Source organism: Alternaria triticimaculans (genome assembly GCF_023758025.1).
Source record: "Alternaria triticimaculans strain BMP 0046 chromosome Unknown scaffold_32, whole genome shotgun sequence".
Lineage (NCBI taxonomy): Eukaryota > Fungi > Ascomycota > Dothideomycetes > Pleosporales > Pleosporaceae > Alternaria > Alternaria triticimaculans.
In genome coordinates this window covers 87,228-115,049 of record NW_026055989.1, presented here as the reverse complement: position 1 = coordinate 115,049, position 27,822 = coordinate 87,228, and the positions used below count along the sequence as shown (strand labels likewise).

Genomic DNA, 27,822 nt, shown 5'->3' with positions numbered 1-27,822 from the left:
CGTTCCTCCGTCCTCCTCGAGCCTACCAACGCCTCACCCAAACGCCAGAGACGTCTGTGACGGGTCTCTGCCTCGGGCCCGACTGCACTGCTTGCTCTTCGCTCAGTGCCTGGGTGCTCTCTCCATGCATTGCCTCTCCTAGCAACATCCGGGTGCGAGCTTCACACCTCGTTCCGCCTCTTTGATTCCATAGACGCCAACAACACCAACATGGCGACCTCGCTGCTCCCCTCGGGCGGCATAGCCCTTGTCGGGGCTCCGGATAGCGACGCCGGACTTAAGGACGACAGACGACCGCCTGTGCAGGCCATGCAGGTGGACATTACCCAGGACATTGTCGACGAGCTCCTGGCCAGTGTCAAGAGCGGAAAATCACCGCAGATAATCTTCGGACGGACTCCTGTATGTGTGCACGCTTGGTGTTGTGTTGCTACCTAGGTGTTCCTGGGTGGTTCGACCCGGAATGGGGGCTGGCACGAGCTGGGCTAACCACAACAACAGCAACTCAAGTATGGCGACAAGACGCATATGCTGCAGAGCAGCAGCGAGCTCCACCGATACGAATTGTACAAGTCCAGCGGGACTGGCAGCCCGGACAGCCTCGAGTTCGCGGGCATGATCAACCACAGTCTGATGGTACACAAGGCGGAGGACGTGACGGCAGGCGTAGACTCGGCGCTGGAGCAGCTACGGAGTAACATGGCTGCGATATCAGAGTTCAAGGAAGCCAACAAGTATGCCTCCCCGGTATCCCATGGCTGCCCACGATCTCTGGCATCAAGTCGAGAGACTCGAGCACCCCTGTCGCGGATGATTGCCATGATGAGACCCAGTTGTGTATACCAGGACTGACAAAGATTGCTGCAGGACCATTGTCGGCGATGCTGCTCCCGGGCGCACACCAGCCCATCGCCGCTTCCCGTCGACGGGCTTCAAGGCTTCGCACCTCGCTCCTTCCATGCTGGGCTCGCCATCGCTCAGCGCGTCGTCGTCGCCCATGCACAAGCGGGCTCCTACCTCGCAGCCAAGCAACAGCCATGACGTGATCGTCAGCGCGCTCCGAGTGCCCATCATCCACCTCCTTGCGCGGGAGCCCGCCACCGAGGCCTCTCTGGCCGCCACCTGCAGGACGTCGCCGGCCAACATCCGAGATGTCCTGCCCAAGATAGCCAAGCGCTCTACTGCCGACGCCGACAAGTGGCAGCTGACCGATAAGTCGTTCCGTGAGGTGAATCCGTTCAAGTTCCCCTACCAGAGCGCCGAGGACCGGCAGCAAGCCATTGATGGCGCCATCAAGTCGTTCGACCGCCAGCGGCTGGCCAAGGACGACAAGCTCTGGCAGATCCTGCTGCCCCGTGACCAGAGAGGCCAAGGCATATGCTTGTCGCGTTCGACGGTGAAGGCGCCAGAAGCTAAGCCCAAAGCGAGCACCCCAATGCACAAGATATCTGATCTCACCAAGAAGAAGACAGTCACGAAGAAGGCGGCCGATAAGCCTGCAGTTGAGAAGAAGCCCAAGGTCGCCAAGGACGTAGAGATCAAGCCGAAGTCGTCCATGAAGGAGAAGTACCTGGCCCGTGAGAAGGCAGCTGCGGCCGCGAAGGAAGTGAGCGTGAAAGAGGTGAAGGAGGAGCAGCCCACAATAGCAACAGCCCCAGCCTCTTCGACGCCTTCAAGCTCAACTCCTCGCCCCGTCGCACCTTCCAAGTCCAATACACCTGCTACCGACGCCTCGAAAATACGCAACAAGAAAGCCCCCGCTTCAGAAGGCACCACCAACCCACGCGCAAAACCCAAGATGAGTGGCCGCGATTCGCAGCGAGACCGCCCCGCCAACCGGCCTTTCAAGCCCACCATGCCCATCAACACTAAGCCAAAGAATCCCTCGCCGCTGTCCGCCTCGCCGCCTGTCAATGCCAGCGACTTCGAGGACTCGCACCCAGTCCACAAGGCGCTTGCGGCAGCTCCATCGCCCGCCAAGTCGGGTGGTAACTCTGACCGTTCGCTCAAGCGCAAGGCGAACGACATTGACAGCGACATTCACAACCACAACCTGGCTGTGAAGAAGCCGAGTGGCGACCGCGCAACTCCTACTCACACCCCCTCACACACCAACGGCAAGGCCAACGGCTCTACCCCTTCCAGTACTAGCTCCTTGAAGCGCAAGTCGGACGACTCTTCCTCCTCCAACACTCCCACCACCGCGCCCAAGGTCCGCAAGGTCGCTAACATCGACACCGGCCTCGCCTCGCGCTACCACCACAACAACCCACGCGCATCCCCAGGCGCCTCGTCCACATCGACCACCTCACCCTCCATGCCCAACTTGAGCTTCCGACAGACTGTCGAGCTCTCGCAGAGGTTCCAGAAGTACTATAAGAAGTACGAGGAGCTGTACTGGCAGCTGACGGAGGCGGAGAAGCCCCCGACTGAGGCGCAGAGGAACGACCTCCTGAAGATGCACAAGAAGCTCGAGGAAATGAAGAGAGAGATCAAGGCGGGTGCCGTGCACCGATGAGCACCGCACACTACCCGTCACTCACGACGCTGCGCTTAGTGCGCATACGACTTACTACATTACAACCTGCATATATACCCACGGCCTACCGATCTCCTAAGGATGGCAGCGAATTGCATACCCACAAAAAGGTGTTTGGGATCTTTCCTACTGGCGGCGTTTGGATGGCAAGACCGGTCACGGATGCATTTGCGAAATGGTGTTTTTGTATACTTTTTACTTTCCTTATTCATCAATACGTGTCGCCCACGATCGCTCTCTACATCCACGACTGCGATGATATCTTAATGCTGTCGGTTACAGAAAGGGTCATCTACGAACAATTGCATGGCGCAGTAGCTCTGTTTCAATCACTCCAAATACTATCCCAGATGATGCAACCTTTCTCAACATGAATAAACCTCCATGTGAACTCTGTCCAGACATGCCGATCACTTGGTGGTGCCTATACACTGTCTGAAGTCCGCTAACGCCACATACTGGGTAAAGACATGATCGCCGCAGTCTGCATGAATACCACATCCAGCACGTCAAGACCCCGAATACCAATGTCAGGGACGATAGATCAAAAGCACTCATCTATAGCTGCGATGGCATCACATTCTAGATCGTCGCGCCGATCGCCGCTCCTAGGCCCGCTCCCCAGCAAAGACGCCCAACGCCCAGATCCCAGCCGCGGCCCACGATGGTGCAACAGCCGATCGCGCAGCTCTCGAGATCTGCGGCAGCTACCCCCCTGCCAAACGTCATCCATTCAGCCCTACGCGCTAAACCTCCGCTCTAACGCTCTCTTGACGCCATCTTGAGCACACCACCACCCGTCAAGCCGTCAACCATTGTGTGCACGTTAATAACCGCGCATGCTCCTGCTACCTCATCACTCATGCGCTTACTACGCAATCTCCTCTCCAACTTTACACGTTCAGCACGAACAGCTCCGAAACGCGAATACGCTCACGTTCACGACGTGCAAATTAAGTGGGAAAGAGCGCCGGTGCAGAATCACGGGGAAAAGCAACGGGAAGAAGCTGGCAGTATGTCTCTAAACGGTACGTAAGATCACATGGGTTCAATGGAGAAGAGTAGACAAGACATCGGGATCCCGCATTGGGTCGTCTCAAGTCTCAACGTTCGGGATCCAGCCAAACGGTTACGCGACATCCCGATCCTGTGTTCATTTGCATGAAACAGTTTCGTCGCGGACTCGGGGATCTTCAGGCACGCGTTTCGCAGTCTCAGCGTCGTTCATGCACTGCGACGGGTGTTTGCGATTTGATAATGAACGGGCGGCATGTCCATGCTAGACATATACAAGGACACCCATCACCAGCCCACCACGGCTAACACACCACAGTCTTCAAGCAGCCCCTCGCGCTCCACTCGACACAGCCCCTAACCGGCTTCACGCGCTCAGGTTACTGCGAAGTGCCCGCCTCGGACGCCGGCAACCACGCCATCGCGGGTGTAGTGTCGAAAGAGTTCCTCGACTTCTCTGCCGCGCGGGGCAACGACTTGCGCCAAGTGGGGTTGACGGATGGCTGCAAGTGGTGTCTTTGTGTGAGCAGGTGGAAGGAGGCGTTTGATGCGAGGACGGGCATGGATGATAAGAAGGTGCCGAAGGTGGTGCTCAAGGCGACGAATGAGAAGGCGTTGAAGGGTGTGGCGATGGATGATTTGAAGGCTTTTGCTGTGGATAAGGAGTAGACGTAGAGGGGTGGGGTAGATGGGTGGTATTGCTATTGGTACTACTGAATGGTAGACATCGTACATGGATAGAGATATAGAGATCTCTTGGACCATGACACAGCGGATATGCTTGCGTTGTCCCAATAGCTCGCAAATCTCATCAGAGAAAAACAGCAGCCATCTCTTCCTGCGCCTCATCACCCTTTTCAATGTCCTGGATCCCCTCATCGAGCGCCACCTCCACATTCTCCAGATCCCTCTCCGTCATCTCCATCAGCACCTCAGGATGCGCTCGCAGCTCCGCAATCCAAGCCTCAAACACCTTCTGAGCCCTCTCCTCAGCACTAATATCAGCATGCGAGTCGACGGTGATGGCAGCGATTGCAGCAGTATCCTCGGTGGTAGCATTGGCGATTCCAGTCGCATGCATCATAGTCTTCTCCGGTTCAACAAGATCCCTCCTCCCCATAACCCTCACACCGGCATAGTAAATCTTCGCACCAATACGGCACAGGTGTTTGTGCTTTTCCTTCCTGCATTGATCGTACATGTCCTCCTTGAAGTTCTTGTCGATTTTCTTGCGGGCTTGCTGTTGTGAGGTTTGATTAGTTTGTGACTCTTGTGCTTTGGGAAAGAAAGAATAAAAAAGCCAGCGCGGGATTGTGGAGGGAAAGGAAGGGATAACTCACATGACCCAGCCTCCCCTGGCGCTTGAAGTTTCGATACGCAAAGTCATGGCGGATACAAGCTGGTTTGACTACATGACGTTAGATCTAGAACTCTCTCTCAATTCTACCGGCTAACTCACAGTCCCACTTAAACGGCCTGTCATCAACGCCTGTACAAGCATCCGTCACCCAGTCCAGACCCGTAACACCGTATGAGGCCTCATGGTTATGCCACATGTCCATGAAGTGCCATAGGGGCTCGACAAAGACCATGTAGTTCACAGCTTTGGCTTCCAGGGTGTGGGCCGTCATGTCTTTCTCGAGTTCCGCGGCGGCTTTCTTTTTGTCTTTGTGGGCGGAGGCATCGGAGATGAGGATGGCGCCTACGGTGAGGAGGTTGAGAAGAGGGGTGTTGAATTTCATGATTGGCTGGTGGCTGGTGAGAATGTGAATGGGGAGATGGAGGATCAAGGTGCTGGGAGGGAGATGTGGAATATAAATGGGGGCATTTTATCACGATACTCGGAACGGTAAAATAGGGGACAGGATTTCATGATGTATTCAGTCTGGCATGGAACCTGTTGGAACTATACAGTCCAGGAGTGAAAGGGAGTCTTGATGACGATGGACGAGGGGGGACATGACAGGTAGAGGTGGACGACTGATCTTGTCTGGAAACTGACCCTTGGAAGATTACACGTCTTCGCTGTGCTGGATCACGATAGAGAAGAGAGGAGGATGAAGGAAGGGGCCTGATGATGCATTTTGTCTGGAATTGGACCCTTCAGAATTACACGTATCCCCAGTCTAGAGTTTGTAGAACCAAAGAACACAACCCTTGGCGCCGACCAGAAACGCCCATCGCTGATGCCTAGAATGATGATAAAAAAGCGACCGAATAGCACTGCGCCTTCTTAGAGATGCCCGTGGGAAAACCACCCGATGCATATCCTCGTGATCTGTATTACCCCTCTGTTCCCCATCACACGTCATGCACTCAACCAACTAAAAGACCCTTCACCCCGCTGCCAAACCAAACCAAACTCCTCGCAGCGAGTAGACCCGGGCCAGCATACACGGGCGGACCCATTCCCTTGAGTCCATCTACCGCCCTGATTTCCAAGTCACCAGCCACTGGAACATTAGTCCTGCCCTTTTGCAGAATAGCGAACCGGAGCAGCACCTCCAAACACGTTATGCAGATACTCAGGACAATGAGTACGATGATGATCCACGTAATCTTGGTCATCTTCTTGTCGCTGATGGAGTCGGAGAGGATCTCGCCCAGATCTAAGAAGACCTGACATCGCTCGTTGAGAACTTGGATGCGGGGTTTGATCTCGAGATATTCGCGGACAGCTGTGTAGAGTGGATGGAGGGTAGGTTCGGAGTCCCAAAAGAAGCTTGGGGTGTCGAGCATATTCGATGCTGGGAGAATGGTTAGTAATTGCTGGTTCGTGAGCGGGTGGTTCAATACGTACACAGGTTCACCTCGACACGGCTGGTGAAGAGTTGTCCAATCATCTTGACTACATCCGTTCTCCTCATGCCCAACTTTCCGGTAAGTGCTAAGCGCTTCGGTACGTATTGCGCGGCGAGCATAGTCCGGCTCATGCTCTCCTCAAACAGACTAAGCTTGGTGCTCTGCGCGATGGCGTGGCTCATGGCTAGCTTGATCATGTGGTCTCCGCTCTTGAGGGTAATCATGTCGTTGTAGACGCGGGGTCGCTGAATCTCGGGGTTGTATTCGAAATGGAACTCTTCCGTCTCGAAGTCGGACTCGGCCAAGGGTCGGCTTGCGATGTTGATTCCGGTAGCGACGGCGGAGAAGGTGAGGTCGGCCAAGATGTCCTTCTCCTGCTTCTCTGTGAAGTTCCAGAAAACGACGACACCGTACGAGAAGACGAACATCTCGCCAAAGGTCAGCGCATTGGGCGCGATTCTGGAGTTCTCGGTCGAGTCTCGGCGGTCGTGCATGCCGTCCCAGGGCTGGTCGAGCTCGTGGTCGTCGCGCACGTAGTATGTCTCTTCGTCGCCAAAGTAGCCTTCGTGGTGATCGCGCTGCTCGTTGCGCTCGATTTCTTCGTCGAGCACCGTCTTTCCGCCTGGGCTCTTGAGCGCCGGGCTACTGCGGACCCGGTAGCCATCGTTTCCGGGCAGAAGCGGGAGGTGGTATACGGTGTAGAGGCAGTCGTCGTACAGCTTGGTGCGCGCATTGTGCGTGTCCTTGACGAACTGAGCGGTGCTCTTCATCTTGTAGGCCTGGGCGGTGCAGTAGGCCGTGACACGCGAGAGCTTATCCGTCCGCTTCGCTTTGGGCAGGCGCTCGGCATAGCTCTTGTCGTTTGGGCCGCCCTTGGGGGTCCGTCGCGCGAGGTCTTCGTCAGTGGGCGGGCCCTCGTACTCGTCGTCGTCAAAGTCGCCCTTCTCGTCCTCCTCCTGGCCCTCCGTCTCGGGCAGCAGGACGAGCTTTTCGCTGAGCTTGCTGGAGCGCGTGGGCATGTGCTGGGGGATCAGGCGGCCAGTGAGTCTGGGATCGAGCGGATGGCGTCCGCTGGGGGTGCGCGTGTGCATGATGGGGCGGTTGGCGTTGCCCGGTGGGCCGCGTCGCTGCTGCTGCGAGGGAATGTCGGAGGCGTACTGCAGGATGTTGTCCACCGAGATCAAGCGCGCGCCTGTCGCCTGTCGCTGTCCTGCGCCGGGTCGTTGGGGTGCTCGGGGTGCAGCGTCGCGGCTGTCGGTCATGAGCACCGTCGGCCCTCTCTTGCTCTTAGCTGTTGGCCCGCTCATTTTGCTGGTTGCTGCTATCCACTCCGCTAGTGCCTGTAGCTGCAAGAAGGTTTGGCACGCCGGATGTCGCGATTGCGAGCGATTGGAAGATCAGAGCGTTGGGCTATAGAGTGCTGGCAGTGGTTCCGATAGAGCTATACAGAGCGCGACTGGCGATGCGCGTACTCTGCCGATATTGGACGTGAGGTGCACTTCGACGTTGTGAAAGCCGGCCGCGGTTCACGTCATTGCGCCTTGGCGTGCATGCACCAACTCCACACCTAACGGCTCGCCAAACGTCAATCAGGGGTGCATACATCTCACGCTTGACTACTTTCACATGGCATTTGAGCGCTGCTAAAGATGAATATCAATTGGTGGGGGTTATATCTCAGTTGAACTCGCTATTGATCGTCTCACAGAGAACGCCTGAACACCATGCTCTAGAAAGAGAACAGCCGTCCACAACCAGAACATGGCCGATCCAAGTATCGGCTCAAAAACAAAGGAAAGCCTGCAGGAGGTCGGATGGCGACGAAGCGAGGGGGTATCTTCTCCATGTCCCCGCTGGTCTTGATTCCCTCCGCGCTTCGCATTCTGACAACGCCAAGAATAAACAAACATTACATGTGGTATCAAAACAAGCCATGCAGCTGCACTGGCTTACAGGCGCTTGCCTGGCACAAAGATGAAGAGGCAGCAGACAGCTACCGTGACAGCCAGGAACATGACCATGACAGTGATGGAGCGCCGGTTCAGCGTCTTCTTGACGAATGGCTCCCTGATCCGGTTGAAGTCGAAGAAGGTGTACTCGCTGAATCCAGCCAGGGCGAGGATTGGGTCAAGCATGTACTGGTGCGTGAAGATGAGGTAGATGGCGATAGTGAACGGGAGGATGATCTGTGCAGAACATTAGTTGATTCTCCATCGTATAACCGAAAGGTGACATACCCAGCAGCGCGTGCTTCTTGACTTGTCAAGGAATATAAGAATGAACGACGTCCACATGGCCGCAAAGAAGCTGATCAGTCCTACTATGAGACGGAGCATCATGCTCTGGGGCACAAGGTTGCCGAGGCCCTTGTTCTGCAAGAAACCTGGGTATGCGTCGCGCTCCATGGCTTGGAAGACGTAGTCTTTGGCACTGTCAAAGAGCTCGGGATCCGCACGCTGCTCTGGCCCTTCTATGGCCTCTTGAACCTCGGTCAGGATACTCTGGGGAATTATTATCTCCCGCTCGGACCCGGGGAGCAAGTACGTGTACAGAATCTTCTCTGCCGACGCGCGCAAATCCTCTCTGCTTGGCTGTGTGTTGTCGGCGGATGAGTCCTGGCCGGGCGAGCTCGAATCACCCGGAGTGTCTAGTAAGTTCAGGCTTGGACGCGGGAACTCTCGGCTCTGGTTGCTACCCTGACTGTTTTGTGGCGAGTGGTTGCGGCTGCCGCGGTCGGAACGAAGAAAGGCGGACAAGCGCTGGTCAGACAGATTGTCACCTTTCTCGTTAGAAGGGCCTTCTCCAGCATTGTTCAACAAATAGGACGAACGCCTACTGTTTTTCTCGAGATCAGGAGTTTCTTCTATCATGCTCCTGTGTAACCGTCGCACGTAAAGCCTGCATAGCTGCAGATGTTGCGACACATCAAGCCTGTTGGTGGTCAGCGTAGTCCCAGAGCCTAGACATGGGATTGTCTTACCAGAAGTCCAAGTAGTCGACGGAGCGCTGCTGGTCGCGCATGTAGATGTAGAAGGAAAAGAGATCCAGCGGTGGCCTGGTTGTCCTACTAAGGACTTCGAAGAGCGTTGGGAATCGATTGCGGTGGGCTGGGGGCACCGGAGAGCCGGCATCCTGAGGGTGCGACATGACTGGGGTGAGTCGGGAGATGTGGTGTTAACGAGAGGCGCGCGACGATCGTCGCTGGTGGGTGAAGAATGGCAGGTATCGATAGACGGTAGACGCAGGGTCTGGCGTAGGCTGGCGGCGGGCGGTGTGTTTGCGTGGCTAGTGCTGTGGTTGCTGAGCGAACGGCGGCGAGCGTGGTGGTCCGGCCGGTCGCGACGCCAGGGACGACGTGTTGGTAATTGGGGGGAACAGGGCGACGATGGTCAGTCAGGTCGCGGGGAATTGAGCTTTGCGGCGTCGCGTCAGCGCCTCGGAGCGTCGTGAAGCTGGCGTGGCAGCGGGAAATTAGGAGTGAAGTCGGCACCTCTAGCTTGGCGCGACGGTTGGCGGAGCAGGGAGGCAGCGGCAGTGGCTTGCGATGGGCTTGGTCGCGCACTGCACGACGGCGCTGGTGTCGATAAGAAGCAACAAGTCACATGAAACTGCCTTCACTGTGCTGCGTCCGACTCGCGTCCTGTGGATGAGCTGGTGGATCAGTTGCGCGCGGTGACGATGATGATGCAGCCCGGATGCAGCCCGTGTGCCTGAAACGCGAGGCTGTGAGGATCGAGAAGGGCCGCGAATAGCTACTGCCTTTCCACGTGATCGTCCCTGCCACCCCAGCACCCAGCAGCACCTGGACAGGTAACAAGGCAGCTGTCACCCATGGTAGGTGAAACGTTGAGAACACAGCGCGGAAGGCGGCGGCCGTATTTCTAGAAGTCACTTGTCCAGCTACTGTGCTTTCTTTTCGCCGATCATCGTCCCGTGGCCACGCCAGGGACCCGCGTCATGGAGCTACTGCTTGTTTCTTCCAGGGCGACCAAGGCATAAGATGAGCAGGAATTCGCTCCTGAGAGCTTTCACGCGTTCCTTGTGGGCGATATGCAGGAAATGCACGATGGACGCCTTGTGGCCTCCATGTCTCCCGTATGGATCGACGGCTTCCAGGCAGCAGTCAGCTGGTTTCACAGCCCGGCGCAGTCTTTATAGTCCGCATTGATTTAAAAGTTCATTTCAGGACATGCTTCCTTTGCGCACATTCCGAGTTTCAGTGCGATATCTATCAACAATGGCAGCTGCCAGAACCTTACCCACGGACTTGAAGGAAGACCTGCTTCGCACCCACGAAGGTCGGACATCCGTCCAGCCCAGCCCTCCGCCCTCCACATATACACTGCCCGATGGTTTCCTCGAAGGCCCAGCGCCCAACTTGACCAGGTCCAAAATTGATTTTAAAAAGGCTGGCCTGTTAGAAGACGAAAAGTCTTGGGCTGTCATACTTGATGGTGTCCTCTCCGAAGACGAGTGCAACGCTTTAGTGCAAGCGGCCGAGGCGACCACAAACGGCAAGTGGGAAAGGGCTCTGGTCAACGTTGGTGGAGGCATGCAGGCTATGTATGAGGACACGAGAAAGTGTGGGCGCATTATCTGGGACAACAAAGAGATCATGGCCAAGCTATGGGCGAGGATAGAGGCGTCGGTGCCTGAGATCCATCGATTGCATAACTGGGTCGATGTCACAGGCAACGGCCCAGCGAGACGGGGCGAGACGTGGAAGGTGACCAGACTCAATGAACGCGGACGATATCTCAAGTACATCGGCGGGGAGTATTTCAAACGTATGTATTGCATTGCATTTTGCCACTATAGCTGCTGACTAGATCAGCGCATTGCGATGGGACCTACGAAACGCCCGACGGCACCGAGCGCTCTTACTTCACCCTGCACCTCTACCTCAATGATGCGGTATCGAAGAGCGGAGAGAAACAGCTCGAGGGTGGCGCCACTACATTCTTCAATGGCAGTATGAAGAGCCGTATAGACGTCGAGCCAAAGGCCGGACGTGTCCTGCTCTTCCAGCATCGCTTCCTCATTCACTCGGGCGATGACGTTGTGAAGGGTACTAAGTATACGTTGCGGACAGACATCATGTATGAGCTGGAGAAGGACGTAGCATCGGAGCCGCAGGAGTAGGCGCTCCAGGAAGAAGACAAGAGGAAAATCGTGCAGTAGTCGTAGGGCTTCGTTTCGTTGGATTCGCATGAGGTTTTATTAGCAGTATCCTCGAACCAGAGGAGACAGCGCAAAGCGCACTTACATAGTGAAAAAAAGGTGAACGGCCTGCCTCGCCAGAGTAATCAGAATCGAATGATACCGTGCCCTCTTTCACCCAAAAGGCTACTCAAGGTCAAGTACGCTGCGTATTGTACTACAGTGTCACCTCTCACCCGAAGGATCAAAGCACACAATCTTCGCACCGACTCCCATAGGGACACCAGTTCCGCACTCCCTCCCGCCGAAGCAAGAAGTCGCGCTTTCTGGCGCCCTGAGTTTTCTGATGCCGGATGCAGACGTGAGTCACGCCAGGCTCTTACGAGCAGTACAGCCCACAAGTGGGCGTGATAAAAAGTGAAGATTACTCCGAATTTCTCATTTGCAGGGTAGGACGTGCTCTCGAAAGAGTGTCTGTAGGTGTGCAAAGAAACGCAGCGTTGGCAAGGCAGGCCGTTGGAGGAGCAAGGAAATAGTTTTTGGCGGGGTTTTGTAGCTGGCGCGCCGGCGCGCTAGTGCTCGGCTAAACTGCGCCCGTGACGCGGATCCACGTGGAGACTGCCCGCGTCGTTCCTCCGTGCCTACCGACCATGGTTTCTACTCATCTCTTTCCTTTGGTCAGTCGTCGGGGTTTGGAATATGCCGAACAAAAGAGTACTACAGGTTTTGACCATTAGGTGTAGACGGCTTGATGTGACGCCCACACCAGCCACTTCCCACATTACCAATCGTCGCCTCTCGCATTATTAACTGTACTTATACGCAGCAATTACGACCAAGGTTCTAGGGGATGCGATACTACTCTCTTTCGTAGAGTATCTCTTTGCGTATGAGTCGTATTAAATCCGGCATGTGTGGTTGGCTCGTCGCCTCTGGGTCATCGCAGTAATTACGAGTGAATGCTCTCTCACTTTCACCTCATCTTTCACTCTCCAACAACTTGAGTTGTTTCACAATGCGCCCTGTCCTGCAAACCTTTTGGCTCTACATTGGAGTGGACTGACACATCTGCACGACTATTTAAAATCGCGTGGCTCTTACAACAGCTTCCCAAACTCACCCCGCAACCTAAACAACAACCATGTTCGAAAAGCTATTCGGTGTTACAAAGAAAACGTTCCTCGAGAAGAATGTCGTTCGCGCTGGCGAGAACGACAAATTCTACGAAGACAAGTGCACGTTCTGTAAGTACTTCCCCCTATCTTGATATGTAACTATGTACTAATATTCTTAGGTTGGGGTCCATACGACGAAGATCATCGCGCTGTGCGCGTCCAGCCTTGCGATCACGTATTCGGAGACGTCTGCCTCGAAGACATGATCGAAGCCCCAAATGGAGACAAATGCCCCATCTGCCGAGCAGTATGGTTTCAGCCTCCTACCAATGTTTTCCTCGGACGTATCCTTCTGGACTACTTTATGCGTCTGCAAATTTGGGCAATTTTCGCCTTCAGTCGACTCCAGGCGTTCTGGTACACACTCCAACCGTTCTGGTATAGACTTCCGGCCTGGATCAGGTTTCCAGTCAAGGTCGTCAACTCCTGGTTCTACATGTCGAACGTGTGCTACCAGATCGACTTCGTCTTACAGCGCCTTACCAACATATATCCGAGGAACCCGATCTTGCAATCCCAGCTGGAACTGGGGATGCGGAATTACGCGATCGTTCAGGCCCTCTATGTTCATCTCATGATTTCATTTGGACGTTCCAGAGCCTTGGCAGTGAAGACCAGCATTTTCTACCTAGTAGACGAGATTCTTCAGACGCCATGGCAGTGGCAGAAGCTTCCAGTGCTGTTTCTCTGCGCCATCGCAATTAGCGTACCCGTGGGTTGCATGGACCTTGGACTATTGAGTCGGCGCGACCGTGTCATCTTCTCAACGACCGTATTCTCGGTTGTATTGGTTCGCTTTTGCTTTGCTCAGATCGTAATAGCTTTGCTATACGGAGGGACCGTCTATAATCCGCCGCTTTTTAAAGCCCAACTCGGATCGTGAGTGGGTTGGTTTTGAGCGGCAAAGGTACGAGAATGTTTAAGCGTCGTTTATAGGCATTCACCTGCAATAAGCGTACTTCTACGCGTTGAGGTAAATTAATATTCTATATCATAATCATGTTCCTTGGTTCCACCACTCCGTTGTCCAATATGCGCAAAGAACCCCCTTCTCATTCGTCCAGCGTGGAAAACTGATTTGATGGTACCCACCATTTCCAACATCATCCTCATCCGTGGTTGCCCACCGCTCACCTATACTTAACACGCCCTTGCATTCCGTGCTGTACTAAACGGACTCTACAGACCTACCACCCAACTAAACACCAGCCATGTTCGAAAATTTCCTCGGCCTTTACGTCTCCAGAGACGAATTCTTGAATTGGCGGACCTTCCCGGCGGTACCGACTGACACATTCAACGACAACACATGCTGCCTCTGTTGGGAACCCTATGACAACGCTACTCACGCCGGGATGCTCTTTCTTCCCTGCAACCACGTTATGGGCCGAGACTGTCTTGCCGAGCTCGTTAAATCTCCAGGTGGACATTTATGTCCTATATGTCGGTGCCAGCTGTTCGATCCGCCTTTTGCTGTTCAAGAGAAAGTCGGCCAGCTATTTTACGCCTGTGGCGTATTTTTCGTCGTTCTGATGGTCATGTTCATGGCGGTTGCGGCACTTTTCCTGTTGTGCGATGCTGTGATTTGGATAGATCTTATGATGAATGAGCGGGGTTTGAGAGGCACGTTGGAGACTCTGCGATAAACATGTTGTATGCTTGGAACACCATGTTCCTGCGGTTCTAGGCGCTGGCCGACTTCGCTACAGAAACAGAAACATGATTAACACACGGCTCCGGGAACGACAAACGCGCGAAAACCGCAACCTGCGTACAAGAAGTTGAATCTCAGCGAATCCATCCACGATGCGCATGGAGGCAAACAATACTGTTTCCTACCACACCCTCGACCCATTCTGCGACGCCGACATCACCTGCGATCTCACGCCATTCTTATTCTCCCACTTCCCCCAATTCGTCCCCAGCCTACCGCCACCATCCCCAACCGACCTTACCGTACGACGATGCGCTGCATCATAACTCGATACCGCCGGCAAACTGTTCATCGGGAAGTCCGGCGCGATGGTTGTTGCATTCGGATCAGGCGGCGCACTCGCTTGCCACTCAACTTTGATGGAGTTGTCTTTCGAAAGCTTAACACCGTTATGCCATAGCTCGAAAGACACATCAGCGGGCCCGAGATTCACTTTGACGACGTAGTTGATGCGGTGGTATTTCGGGCCGGAGTTCCACCAGTGTCGATTTTTGAGTTTGAAAAGTGACAGCGGGAGGGATGAGAAGTCGGATTCGATTTTGCAGATGGAGCGGCACGCTGAGGATGTTAGCATTGTGTTTCATAATGCTGGGGATATACACTTACCATTGTTCTTTACTATGGGTAACTGAGACTTGTCGACTTCTGTGCATATAACTTCCGTGGGATAGATCCTTGGTGGGTTGGGGCTCTTGGATGAGGCTGGCGGGCATTTTCGTTGGAAGCTTTTTACTATCGGGAAGTCGCTCGATACCGGTTCGCCCTAACCTAGTCAGCGTCTTGCGATCACAGTGGAGATATGCGTTGCGCTTACCTGCTTAATAAACCAGTCGATGCAATCCATAACGTATTCCTTCTTGTCTAAAGGATCTACTTCCGTCCTCAGCCCAAAGTGCGCAAGATTGAACGGGTCGTACAATATCTTGCACATGGTACCGTAGGATGCGCGACTGCATCGCCATCCTAAGACCGACTGTCCAGACTTGAGCTTCTGCACACGATCGGCTACGTTGCCTTTACAGACCACAAGCTGCGGGTCGGGTGCGATGCGGATCTGCATATGCTGTGCGTTGGAGTGTGGTGTGCTGCCGAATGCGTATCGGCTTCGTAGACAGTTTTGAACGTATGCGGAGTTGCCGAGGCCTCCGGAGAGGACGAGATGCGACTGGATTGGGTGAGACTGTGACCTTATAGCATGAGATGTGTAATTGACGTACCACTTGTTCGGATGGAAACTTTCGCTGCACACGAAAGAGCTGTTTGTCCATCATTTCGAAAAGCTTAGATACCTGAGTGTCGAAAAAGCCTTTCAAATCGTCTCTATAGGAGTGTCAGTTGAGAATACCACGGATGGGTCTCACGTGTGAGTCTGACCGCTGGAAGTACATGTCGCCGCCACTGAGAGCGCATTCTCGATTGGTGTAAGCCTTGTCCAGCTTGGGTACCCGCACCGCAAAGGTCTCGGTATCCATCAAAGACTCTTCCGAGCCGTAGTCGCATTTTGCACTGAGCGGTCAGTAAGAATGTCATCGCTCTCTTCGATTATGCAAACAAACTTTTGGTATTCCTTCGAGATTCGCATTTCCCATGCCGCCTGATGTATATCCTGAAGTCCCATTGGCTGAAGTCGATCGGCATGCTCCAATCGCTGTAGCACCGCTTTTTCGTATAGACTGTCGAGTTGTGCGGCTCCGATGGTGGCACCTCCGTGGGATCAGTATAGCACAGGTGTAATGCTGCGAGAACCTTACCGAATACAACATCAATCTGTTCGAGAGTAAGAGAGCCACCTTGAGTGTTCTTCACTCGGAAAACCGATAGGTCCTATAACACTCAGCGAACTAGCCATGAGGCGGCACTACGATGCTTTCTCACCGTTGTACCTCCACCTACGTCGCATACGAAGAGTAACTCATTCTCCTGTTGGTAATGTTATAGTCTGCGCAAGAGTATCATGATCTGCTAGGCGACTCACCTTGAAGATACCAGGCATACTCCGCGCTGTATGTACCGCAGCCGCTTCGGCTTCCGTCAGCCCTATTGATGCTGTGTGGCTGGCGCACGACCCAAAACCAGCTGCGGATATCGTCTTCCTGAATCGTTCCACAGTGGGTATAGGTTTCCATGTTGTAGGTACCGAGAAGATGAACTCGATGTTCGCGTCTTCCCATCGGCTTGCGAGTTCGCCTCGTAGTCGCGCTTCGATCGTACGGTAGAGGTAGCTGAAATAATCCGTGTACCTGGAAAATTGTTAGCTCACTGCTAGACCGACTTTGAGCACCAAGCTTACCATTTCTCTACTTCTTGGATATGCGGTACTTTGGACGGCTCACTAGACTTGGATCTCATCTGTTCCAGTAGGTCCTCGTCGAGCATGATCTTGAACCATTCCCTACTCTCGTGACCTGCGCCACTACCTTCCTGTGCGGTTTCGGCAAGAAAACCCCATGATGACGGTGTTTCCGAGTTCTGTGGGTATACAAGCAATGTCGGCACCTATATCGTTTAGTTCGGGCATCATAGTACGAGACAAACGATCTTACCTTGTTCTCGTTTGCTTGTGTCCGCCCAGGCCAACGTTGAATATGGCGCACACTGTCAGATCCGGTCGCTACGTTGCAATATGCGACACCAGTACCTGTGAATTCGATGAGAACTGATATACTACTGACCTACGAATTGGTACGTACATGTCATGCCGAAATCGATGGATACGACCAAATCCGGTCGGGACTGAGAGTATTCCATGATGAAAATGTGTCTGATGTGTAATAATAATTTCGGCGATGTAGCTTCGTGTGCGCTCAACAACACGTAGTGATGATGATCAAGTATAGTCTTCCGGTGCAAGCCATGGCAAGGCTGAGATATGCCGGTCTTCCCTGTCCAGCCACTGGAAAGCCAGTCTTGGCTCAGCCTCACACTTCATTGTTACCGACGGGTCGAGACCACTCTCATAAAAAGTACAACGTGGGGTCTGATGCGGTGCCAATATATTTGCGGCGGTGTTACACGATGTTGATTCGGTGAGACAGACCGATATGCAGTAGTAACACGCCACGCAGGCTCGTGTTGATGACTGTTCGGCAACAATACATTCGGACCCCACACCATAGAGTTCAACACCATGTTGCTGTGATCAGCCTCGTCAACATTTACCATTTCCGGCGAAGAAATGATGCGGTCAGAGCTTCGCAGCCTGCGCTACTGCTGTGCAGCTGAAACCCGCATATATCTGATCGGGCTAAGCTAGCGGGTTGCGGTGCGTGTGTCTTATAGAACGACATCCTGGCTCCATTCAAAGAGAACCCAAGTCTTGATACCCGTGTTAGTCGTGAATCCATCGTATTACCATTTTTCAAGATGAAGCTCGAACACAGGCAGGAGCCAACGGCCCAGCAAACGGCATCTAAATCGAATCAAGACCAAGGATCCTCGTCCGCTCAAACAGGCGGACAAGTAGCCCAATCAGGGTCAACATTCACACCTTCAGCGACAATTACAACTGCGACACCGCTTTCGATCAGCTCATCGTCCGTTACAATCCCGTCAGCAGTGAATTCGAACACTGTCACATCCGAATGTGTACCGCAATGGAACCCGGCATTGAGTACGATGGCCTGCCCAACGCCAGCAACTGGACAGACCGCTGGGGCGTCGACAAGTCCTGCAACCGCAGCTGTATCTTTTGCGCCCAAATCGTCTACAAGCAAAGTCGCGGGTTCTCAGATCCCGACGGCGTCTGCTGGCTCATCGTCGGCTTCAGAAGGACTTGCAGGGGGTGCAGTTGCCGGAGTGGCGATTGGGATGTTGCTCGCCGGGTTTCTGATCGCAGGAGCCGCATTCCTGTTCCTGTCACGCCGTCAGAAGAGAAAACGATACAATCCAACGCTAGCTCAGCAACCACCGCATGTACCCAGTAGCGGCGCCGGCGGACGATTGGAGAAAGGCCCAGCAGTGGTTACGAGCGCCTATGCTACGGATATCGACGATATGCTACCTCAGCCTGCATCAGATGATACTATCACCGACGCAGCCTTGAAGATACGGGACAACATCAAAAACCACGTTCGAGAGTTTTACCATGTTTCTCCCGTCCCGGCAGCCAGCATCAACCAGGCAAATATGAAAGAGCTGGCGATTGCAACTGGCACAAGCTCTTCCGTACTTGCAAGTATGCTCTCGAATATCTCAACCCGAGCCGAAACGCTTCGCCTCATCGTAGCGTGGAGTGTGCTTTCGAGATGCACCGGAGAACGCGTTGAGAGCTTGCTTCCGGGTGAGCTTGCGCCGCTCGCCTCAGCTGTTCCTGGAAAAGATGGTAAAAATGCCGGTATGTTCAGCTCAGCCTCTCGAAGTCTGTATTGGGAAGCTAACTCCACAACTCAGCGCAATCCGCCATGTACAGCAAATGGAAGGCCATGACTGGTGCTCTCCTGCATGGTCGAGTTGGCCAGAATACGCAAGACCGATTCCACAGATTTTCCAGTGCGGCTGCAGACCTGGACGCCATCGTGGCGCCCTTCGTGCAGAGTGGCTTGGAAACTCAGCGCAGCAAGAATCTGGACATGATTCTTGCGCGATCGGCAAACTTCGCGTTCCTACTCTTTGAACAGCCCGGAGTCTTCCGTTTCGGGTTTTCTAGCGAACATGGGGGGTTGGCAGTGTTCCCAGCATTGCTACAGATTATCGGAGACCAGGGGCAGGTGCTGGTGCCGTCACGCGTGCTGCTGGAAAAGGAGATTGCGGCATGAGGACGAGGTGTGGTGGGGCGAGAATGGCGTTTCATCGATAGTCTATGCAGTATGCAATGCACCAATTGATCAGCTGAGATGCGTCTGGGATATGGCGATGGGTGCGGGCGGAAACGCACAGGAGGAAGGGACGAGGCTGAAGAGCGAAGTTGATGCTTGCTTTTGCACTAAACTCCATGTGTCTTAGCGCCAGTGCCACCGGCGCGGAGAAGGAGCGTCCCTTTCTGCTCCGTCCAATCTGCGACTCGCCATCGCGACACACGCAGCAGCCACTCGGTCGTGAGATATTCTTAGGTCGATGGGTTCGATTATCTGGTATAGGCCCGGCATCATGGCCCGCGGAGCAATGACCCTATGTTTAGGCGCAGACGCATGAGCTCAGCCCGTGGAAAGAAGCATTGAGCTGCAGATCGGTTCTCGAAGCACTGCGACACAGCATGAGGGGTATTCCAGTACCCGCAGGTTCAGCCTTGTTGGTGCTTTCGCTGCTTACAGAGTGTTGGGGGTCTATGAGCCGCCCACCGGCAGCTGCCATGCTCGTGAACTTATTCTTCACGACCTGCATCTACGTTTCATCATGAGCATCAGTCTTCGCTGAGGAGCTTCTCCGTTACTATTCGAACTAGTCAGAATCTCATAATATGAGCGGACTGATAGGTATGAAAGCTGTACGATCATAGCGCAGCGCAGGGCTTACTATGTAGCAGGTATACCCACGAGATCTGCCAGTGTCAGCAAGGCGTTTCAGTTCGCTGATCTTGCGATACGTAGCGCAGATGTAGGGAGCGAGAGCGAAGTTTTCTTGCGAACGATACGAATCGTTCGTAACGACCTGTCCGAGGTTGAGCGTTTGGTGGCCGTTGGCTCGGTAGGGACAAGACTCGCACAGACACCCGAGAGACTCCCTTGGATAAGGAGTTGTATCGAGAATACCAACTCCGCCTTGGAGGAGATCGGCAGATGGGTGGACTGCGGCAGTGTCGAGCAGCATCGCAATATCTTGGACCAATCTCAGAAACTTCGACACATTCTCAAAGACCGAGAACGACTAGCGGACCGCAAGAGCGAACTCATGGTATGCCATCAACAGTTATCGAATGTGCTCAGCTTCCTCAATCGCTTGGAGGACCTTCCCAATACTAGGGCGTTGCCAACGTATCAAGATACGACCTACTTTGATGACATCGTGTCGCGGCACAGAAGATCAACCGGCCACGCTCAACTGGGTGATGGCTCACCGAAGGTCTTCTTGGGGGACAACAATCGAACGACATCTTACCCTGCCAACAACACTTCGTGGCCAGCGTATCAGAAGTCGTTCTTTACCGAAGCACCATACACACAAGATGCGTCGACCATTGATGCGGTGAAGTCCACCCTACGATCGTTATGTGGACAAATGCAAGTAATGCCAGACCACCGAGACTACAAGCCATACAACTCGCGATATCAATCGCCTCCCAGCCTACCAAGCAGTCCGCCCCCTACATATACATCGGCTGAACAGCGCAGTCCCCGCTCGGAAACATCGCTCGAAGATACCAAGCGTCATCTTAGTATTGATCAGCCGATTCATGGAAGCTCACGCTCATCGCTGAGTAAAGTACGTGATGACGCGTATAACACACAGTCAGTCGGAAAAGACACATGGGCCTATACGTATCCAGAGACGCATCAAGCGCCAGCAGAATTGGCGGGCGACAGCTTCATGAGTGGCACAAACTCAGACGGACCAGTGAATCCGTACGCGTTCCATCCTACCGCGCCGACTCTAGCCCCAAGACCCCATGTCTTCCAAGACAAGAGGATTGAGACATTATCGGAGTTATTGGGGGATGTGAGTCTGGCAGTAGAGCTGCCAGGTAGCGAACCAGCTCATACTTCTAGACATAGTCTACGGCTCAGCTCGCAAACGACTAACTATGAGTTGCCTGCGAGCCAAGCATACAACACAACATTTGCCTCAGAATTACCGGCTATCCCGAGACACAGACCTGCCATCTCCCATACGGTCAGCGAGCCGACCGCTACCGCCAACGAAATATCAGTCGCGCCGCCGAGATTCGAGCTTCATTCTGTCTCCTCACGAACACACCTTTCTCTGGCCACACGAGATCAGGCTGAGACTGGTAGACCCTGGTCGGTGTCCTCTGCCTCTTCAAGTCCACGGCCAGCGATAAGCAGCACAGTGTCTTTGAATCATGCAACAAACGTTGCTCCACTCGCGCCTCAAGCAAGCCATAGTCATGAACGGCCAATGCCACAGCATACGCCACAGTCAACACCCAATACATCATCAGCGAGAATGAGACGTCAGAAACATATGTTGGATCTACTTGATAGCATTGATAGATGACTATTTGACTAGAAGTCTGCTTCTCCCTCCCACATCATTCATATGTGACTGCGCTGAGATCTGTTCTTACAGGCGAACCAGGTTGATCATTGTACAGCATATGCAAGAGCTAATCATATTAGCCTGCTACATCTAACCCCTACCTATGAAGGTGTAGATACACAACAGATAGTAATAGAAGACTAGATACTGCTAATCTTTTGCTTCTAATCCTCGTCGCGGTCTGAAGGAGAACCATCTTCATCCCACTTATTCCATCCGGCAACACCGTCTCCCCATTTCGCCTCGTCGTCACCATTTGCCCCTTCTTCACTATCGGTCTCCTCCCCACCACTCGTTCCATCCGTGAACACTCCAACTTCATAGACGTCATCCGCAATGAGGAACCGACGCACGATGAACGTCTGAAGAGGTCCGTCGTTAAGATCTTCCGTGGCAAGGACGTCGGTCTCGCTGTACTTGTCCGCAAGTTCGTCCCTGACCTCCCTGACAGCGTTGTCCAAGCTTCGCGCACCGAGATCCTTACTGTAGTACTTCTCAGTCAAGGCGGTACATATCTTGCCGTCGTCAACGAGTGATAACCTACAATGTCCGATGTATCGGATGACGCTAGGATCGTGATCGATCGGTTGGCGGATGCTGGTCGCGTATTCCAGCATGAACTTGTGGAGTACGACCGCGCACTCAGAGGGCGAGAATGGGAGGAAGGGGACGAACAGATGCAGACGCCCGGTGAACGGCATCTAGACTGGTTAGCGGATACGCGTGGCTGAAATAGAAGTACTTACCCCGAACTTGCTACCGTACTTCTGTGCCAGACTCACTTGGAGGGGTCTGATATCGAGGTTGTGCTTTTGCTTCTCACTGAGCCTCTCGATGTGTTTCGCATAGTACGTGTTGATCTCGTCGTCACCGAAATTCGTCGCAACGATCCATATTGTCTGTTTGCAGTCCACACCGTTGTTGGAACGCCGATTTTCGTACTCACCTGCTCAAGGTTAGCTCATAGTGCGCGCGCATCGTCAAAGACGTAGGAGACTTACCGCTCTGCATGATGTTGAGAAGCGCGTCCCGAACTTTCTGATTAGTCTTGTCAAATTCGTCTAGGAATACAACCGATCGCTTTCCACTGTGGTCAGTCAGGAAGTTGTTGAGCTTCGACCCGTCCTCATTCCGGTCCCAACCCGCAGTCGACCCGAAGAGTGCCCAAACATCACCGCAACTGGCGCAATCGATCGATACGGTATCCACGGATAGAAGCTGTCCCATCGATCTGGCTAGTTCTGTCTTGCCGTGACCAGACGCACCCGCGAACGCCATGATCAGTGGTTTCATGGTACGATGAGCGATGTGTGAGTAGACCTTCTTCATGACCAATCTCGTCGCACATCGCTGGCCAACAAGGAAGTATGGAAGCTTAGTAAGCTCAAGCATCTTGTTTCCTTTGGCGATTTGACGCGCTCTGGCATGCAGCGGTGCTATCTTGTAAGCCAAGGACAGTAGATATCGATGGGTCAGGTGCAGGGCCCGAGCTAGAACAGGCCGGAGCGTCGGGGTACACCATGCTGACTTCTGCAAGGCAGATTTAGGAACCGAGATCGCGGCAACAGGCTCGTCTTGGGGCGTTTCCAAGAACTTGACCCACATGTCCATGGGTATGACCGTAGGATTGGCCCCATTGGCAAGCACAAGCTTCATGACTTCGCTGGTGTCGATGGCTTCTGCTTGACCATGAATAGCTACGTATGCTAGCAAGGGAATGGCAAACGTGTTGTTAGGGACTTCAGTGTTGACACCATGTTGCTGAAGAACAGATATCATCTCAACAGAGTTGCGTTCAGCCGCATAATACAACAGGGGCCAGCCGTGGTTGGTCAAGGTCTCTCGAAACCCAGGACTTCCCGCGTATGTTTGTAGATACGCTTTGAAGGCCGTGAGAGAGCATTTCTTTTGGATAGCAGCACATAGTGTTAGGATAGAGAAGGCTTCGGGAGGTCCCCAGGACTGAAGTATATCGTCGGCTGGCGTTTTTGAGTCGTCGTAGTAGGGATGCAGTGTCAGTTCGTGGAGGCGATAAGATTCAGGATCGAGCGTTAATAAATCCGTCCAGGAATCTGGATCGTTTTTCTTGGTGATCTTATTCTCGACTGTATCACTGCTGGTCATGTTGATGTTGATATTGTTATGAATGTTGTGTGGTTGAGAAGGGTACACGAGGGCAGCGTAGCATGCAGGTATTTGAAGCGATTTTGTTTGCTTAGAATGCACCTGCACTGGCGAGGAACATCTTGCATTGCGCTTACAGAGCGTTGTGTGATGATGTTTGCCCAACGCAGAACATTCCTGTAGCGGCTAGACGCGTCAATGAAGGTCAAATTCTGTGTGGCTGAAGGGTTGAGAGCGAGTTCTGCTTCGTGCTGACATTCCAACGAAGCAGAATTGGCCGTGAAATCTGCCATATTCTAGTGTACTAGATAAAATAACAAGCAGCGGCCGTCCAGAGGCACTCATTCCTCGGCACCCTCCATGTCGACATCGCCTTCTTCGCCCTCTTCCTCTTCTCCGCCTTCAGCCCACCATAGAGTAGGACCAAGACCAGGTTGAGCCATTGATCCCTAAGTTACACGTCAGCAATGCTTTGATATTGGAAGTTCAGAAAACCTACGATGATCTTCCAGGCCGTCGGTCTCTCTTCGATAATCTCGCCCTTCTCATCCTTTTCTATGATGGTAGGCCTCTGATCATACCACTCTTCATGCTCCACCCTGAACAGAACTGGCTCGCCCTTATCGAAGAAAAGTTCTGTGCCTTCAGAGTTCCAGATCCACACCATCTCAGCTTTAGAGAAGGAGGAGTTCTCTGGTAGATTTTGGTAGGGAACGAAGACTTCCGATGTGAATTCCAGGTCAAGAATGATGCCTTCTTCGTTTGATGACTTGATCCGTCCGTAGATGATTTCGCCACGGAATGGGCGGAAGACAGTCATACGGAATTCGACTGTGACTAATGTAAGTGAAGGCCTTGAAAGCGGCGCGACATTACTGACTGTTGACATTGACAAGTCCAGTCCCGTGACCGATCAGACCTTCGGTAGCTGAGATGAGATCCCACATACAGAGGCATAGGCCAATACCGGGAACGATCCTATTGCTGTACTTGTCGTTGACTACATCTTTGATAGCTTGTGCGCTAGGCTTCTCGAAGTCCTGCGGCTTGATTTGTATCAAGTCTTGAATCGTGGTCTATGCAATAATCAGTACAAGATCCACAGCATGCGCACGACGCGATCGCCAGCGACTGCTTTACGCGTAGTCATAGCCATGTCCCGTCTTTCTCTTCCGCTCAAATTTTCTGACGCGCAGCGCGAAAGCGCGTAGGCGATGAAGGCGACAATGGATTTGGGAGCAACTTACAAGTATGAACATGATCGCAGCTTTGGAGGCTTCATGGGTATAAGAGCAGAGATTCGGTCGCTACGTGCACATGGTGGATATAGACAATGGAGTTGATGGTGAGTCCTCTGGGTGACCACTAGCGCCGCGCTAGTGGTATCGATAAGGAACTTTTGGGATTTGCGGACTCCCGAGGCGCGTCGCATGTCCTGCAACAGCCTTCCCAGCGTTTTCGCGATTTCCACCATACCATCTTTCGTTTCTTGTAACTATTATACCTAATGTCTTAGCACTTTCATACGCGCGCAATACGACTTCTCAACCAACACGATGTCGTCCTTCAGATTTCCTCCTCCGCCGCCGCCGCCGCCGAAGGCTACATCCAGCGAGCAACCATACGCGAGTCAACGGGGCGGCCCTGCCCGAGGAGGCGGTGATAGGGGTCGCGTGAGAGGCGGCAATCAAAACCGGGGAGGTGGCTTCAACAGCTCTGGAGGCAATCTAAGAGGTGGTCATGGGCAGAGTCGCGGTCGCGGAGATGCGCGCGGCAGAGGAGGCCAGCGAGGAGGCTATCAGAACAACAGAGGCGGCGCAAATAACAGAGGAGGTTACAATGCCGGCAACGGACAACATCAGGCGAATGCGCCGCCCAACAACGCCTCCCCGAATGGCTACAACAATACGTCCTTCGCCGGCACCGCTCAAACATATGGCGCGACACAGCAGCAATACGACCCCAACGCTCTCGCCCAGGTCATGTCATACATGTCGACACCGGCCGGCGTGCAATCGATGGCAGCGTACGCCAACCATATGACAAGCACAGGCAACGTCCCCTTTCCCCAGTCACCACAGTCCCATCAGTACCAACCGAGCCCTCAAAACTCGCCGCCTCAACACGCCGGTCAGAAGAGAAAACTGAACGACCGGAACAACAACGCACAACAGCAGCGAAACCAATCGCAGCCAAGTTCGAAGCCACCGAGGGCCAAAGCCGCCGTACCCCCACAGGTGCCCAGCTTCGGCTTCTCCCTGCCTCCACCTCCCGTGGTGCGACCTGACAACAAGAAGCGCAAGGTCAATTTGGGGCTCTCGAAGCAGCCAGTTCCTGATGAGAGCAGCGATGAAGAGGACATTGACGAAGAAGCCGCGTATACGGAGAAGCTCAAGGGCGGGGGCTTCGCGTTCGAGCACGGGGGAGAGATGATCAGCATTCAAACAGGAGCTGAGGTCGCTGCATGGATCAAGGACAGGAGAAGAAATTTCCCCACACAAAAGAGGATCGTGGAGAAGGCAGAGGAAGCCGCGAGGAAACGAGCAGCCGAGATAGACTTTTTGCGCAGAGTGAGCGGCAAGCCCCCGAGAGAGCACCACGTCGACGACCACATTCAGCAACCGAAGCCTCGCGAAAGGAGGCAGGAAAATACGATCAAGAAGGAAGACGGCGCAAAATGGGATGCCGAGAACCGCAGACAAGAAGAGCTCGCGGCTCTACGGAAGAAACTCCACGAGAGCATGATAAAGAAGCAATCTGCGCCGAGCGTGGTGGATCTGGGTTTAGGATACGAGAGCGAGACAGAGTCTGAGGCCGAAAGTTCAGTGTTATCAGAGTCATCTGTGGTATCAAGTTCCGAAGAAGAGGAAGAGGAGTCCGACTCCGACTCAGACGACAGCGACGAAGCGCCAGAACCCACATCTTCAAAGATTGCTCCACCAGTCATTCGAGTTCCTCCTCCCCCGCGGGCACCAGTCGCCGCAAAGAAGGAAACGAGTGTCTGTAGCAATTGGAAGCGCAACGGGAAATGCCCTTACCTCCGCAAATGCAAATTCCAACACCCTCCAAAGGAAACAAAACTACAGGGATTGTACGAGCGTATGGTAGAGCAAGAGCTGGTCAAGGCAGACCAATTGGCACTCGACGCTATCAAATACTTGGGACAGCATGGGTTCTTGGGCTAAGCAATGCTGAACGGGCATGCGCGCAGTGCTCCGATAGTTCATTCTCCAATGACATATGTACAGCCTTGGTTCCCTACCCATACTTCGTGCACCTTGTTCGCATCGACATCCCATCTAGCGCCGGGACCTATGGTTTCTTTCGTCGCGTCGGGGTCATCAGGGTATGTGTATGTAATAGAGCCATTGAGTACGAGATGAGTCGTCTTCCCGCTGTGCTTGTGTGGCGAGTAGTGCGCATTGCTATGAGGCAGTCAGTCTACATTCAATGCAGTGGAGCGATTGTATACTCACGGGCTATCGGTCCACGTAAACACATGATCGAAACCCCAAGATCGGACTTCGCTCTCTGCTTCTTTCCGTGACTTCACCATCGCGAGTGTAATTTGCGTCAAGAATGTCAGTGATCATCGGACGATGATATCTTTGGCCATGCTGGACCCTGAGTGACGTCGGTGGGCTTGGCGAGGCTGCAGAGGCACATGTCAAAGCTAGACCCTTTTCAGTCAGCGCCGCAAACAGGGCAGCCCCCATTCATTCACCTTGCGCATGCAGCAAACGTCGGAAGCTGCGTGTCAATCTCTAGCAGGTATTAGCGATGCATGTGCTCCACCAATTGGATGATCAAACGCCGATGCGGCAAGCCAAGGCAGGCACGAGCTGACCATGAGGCTATTGCGCCCGCGTCAACGTCGCGGCCCGCACCCCTCATACCTTCACAACTAGATCCCGCTACCACTCTACAAAGGCTTTGTAGTCGCGAAATTAAGTTGCGCACATCTTCGGTGCGTATTGCATGTATGTCAACGATACCCGCCCATCAACCAATTGCGCAATTGGGAAGGAGATACTGACACCTCAGAGCCAGCTGAGCTGCCTGGATTCAGCCATTACTCAGGCACGCATACGCGTCCTGGATCATACACCGCTGCCACTCTGCACTTTGCTGCCGCCTATAAA

At 53.6% G+C, this 27,822-nt stretch overlaps 10 protein-coding genes across 10 annotated transcripts; 5 read left to right on the top strand and 5 right to left on the bottom strand.

The window, feature by feature from the left end:
• Positions 1-210: 210 nt before the first annotated feature.
• Positions 211-2,518, top strand: J4E78_010451 (uncharacterized protein; the record flags this gene model as incomplete). Its single annotated transcript, XM_049371029.1, has 3 exons — positions 211-402; positions 502-734; positions 868-2,518. The coding sequence occupies 3 exons, from the start codon at positions 211-213 to the stop codon at positions 2,516-2,518; spliced, it is 2,076 nt and encodes a 691-aa protein (XP_049217288.1).
• An 883-nt stretch (positions 2,519-3,401) lies between these two features.
• Positions 3,402-4,222, top strand: J4E78_010450 (uncharacterized protein; the record flags this gene model as incomplete). The annotated part of the gene is made up of 2 exons (XM_049371028.1): positions 3,402-3,567; positions 3,873-4,222. 2 exons carry the CDS (start codon positions 3,402-3,404, stop codon positions 4,220-4,222), a joined length of 516 nt encoding a protein of 171 aa, XP_049217287.1.
• A 142-nt stretch (positions 4,223-4,364) lies between these two features.
• Positions 4,365-7,662, bottom strand: J4E78_010449 (uncharacterized protein; the record flags this gene model as incomplete). The annotated part of the gene is made up of 5 exons (XM_049371027.1): positions 4,365-4,793; positions 4,894-4,961; positions 5,013-5,347; positions 5,949-6,300; positions 6,354-7,662. 5 exons carry the CDS (start codon positions 7,660-7,662, stop codon positions 4,365-4,367), a joined length of 2,493 nt encoding a protein of 830 aa, XP_049217286.1.
• Positions 7,663-8,304: 642 nt separating this feature from the next.
• On the bottom strand, positions 8,305-9,502 carry J4E78_010448 (uncharacterized protein; the record flags this gene model as incomplete). Its single annotated transcript, XM_049371026.1, has 3 exons — positions 8,305-8,541; positions 8,593-9,286; positions 9,336-9,502. The coding sequence occupies 3 exons, from the start codon at positions 9,500-9,502 to the stop codon at positions 8,305-8,307; spliced, it is 1,098 nt and encodes a 365-aa protein (XP_049217285.1).
• A 1,090-nt stretch (positions 9,503-10,592) lies between these two features.
• On the top strand, positions 10,593-11,497 carry J4E78_010447 (uncharacterized protein; the record flags this gene model as incomplete). Its single annotated transcript, XM_049371025.1, has 2 exons — positions 10,593-11,142; positions 11,190-11,497. The coding sequence occupies 2 exons, from the start codon at positions 10,593-10,595 to the stop codon at positions 11,495-11,497; spliced, it is 858 nt and encodes a 285-aa protein (XP_049217284.1).
• Positions 11,498-14,525: 3,028 nt separating this feature from the next.
• On the bottom strand, positions 14,526-17,101 carry J4E78_010446 (uncharacterized protein; the record flags this gene model as incomplete). The annotated part of the gene is made up of 12 exons (XM_049371024.1): positions 14,526-14,962; positions 15,011-15,167; positions 15,219-15,569; positions 15,622-15,724; positions 15,779-15,910; positions 15,961-16,108; positions 16,156-16,228; positions 16,280-16,324; positions 16,380-16,644; positions 16,695-16,900; positions 16,948-17,042; positions 17,095-17,101. The coding sequence occupies 12 exons, from the start codon at positions 17,099-17,101 to the stop codon at positions 14,526-14,528; spliced, it is 2,019 nt and encodes a 672-aa protein (XP_049217283.1).
• A 1,110-nt stretch (positions 17,102-18,211) lies between these two features.
• J4E78_010445 (uncharacterized protein) lies at positions 18,212-19,158 on the top strand (the record flags this gene model as incomplete). The annotated part of the gene is made up of 3 exons (XM_049371023.1): positions 18,212-18,578; positions 18,630-18,737; positions 18,794-19,158. The coding sequence occupies 3 exons, from the start codon at positions 18,212-18,214 to the stop codon at positions 19,156-19,158; spliced, it is 840 nt and encodes a 279-aa protein (XP_049217282.1).
• A 2,562-nt stretch (positions 19,159-21,720) lies between these two features.
• Positions 21,721-23,680, bottom strand: J4E78_010444 (uncharacterized protein; the record flags this gene model as incomplete). Its single annotated transcript, XM_049371022.1, has 3 exons — positions 21,721-22,257; positions 22,303-22,502; positions 22,558-23,680. 3 exons carry the CDS (start codon positions 23,678-23,680, stop codon positions 21,721-21,723), a joined length of 1,860 nt encoding a protein of 619 aa, XP_049217281.1.
• Positions 23,681-24,021: 341 nt separating this feature from the next.
• Positions 24,022-24,939, bottom strand: J4E78_010443 (uncharacterized protein; the record flags this gene model as incomplete). Its single annotated transcript, XM_049371021.1, has 4 exons — positions 24,022-24,129; positions 24,180-24,511; positions 24,561-24,756; positions 24,928-24,939. The coding sequence occupies 4 exons, from the start codon at positions 24,937-24,939 to the stop codon at positions 24,022-24,024; spliced, it is 648 nt and encodes a 215-aa protein (XP_049217280.1).
• Positions 24,940-25,236: 297 nt separating this feature from the next.
• On the top strand, positions 25,237-26,865 carry J4E78_010442 (uncharacterized protein; the record flags this gene model as incomplete). Its single annotated transcript, XM_049371020.1, has 1 exon — positions 25,237-26,865. The coding sequence occupies one exon, from the start codon at positions 25,237-25,239 to the stop codon at positions 26,863-26,865; it is 1,629 nt and encodes a 542-aa protein (XP_049217279.1).
• Positions 26,866-27,822: the final 957 nt, after the last annotated feature.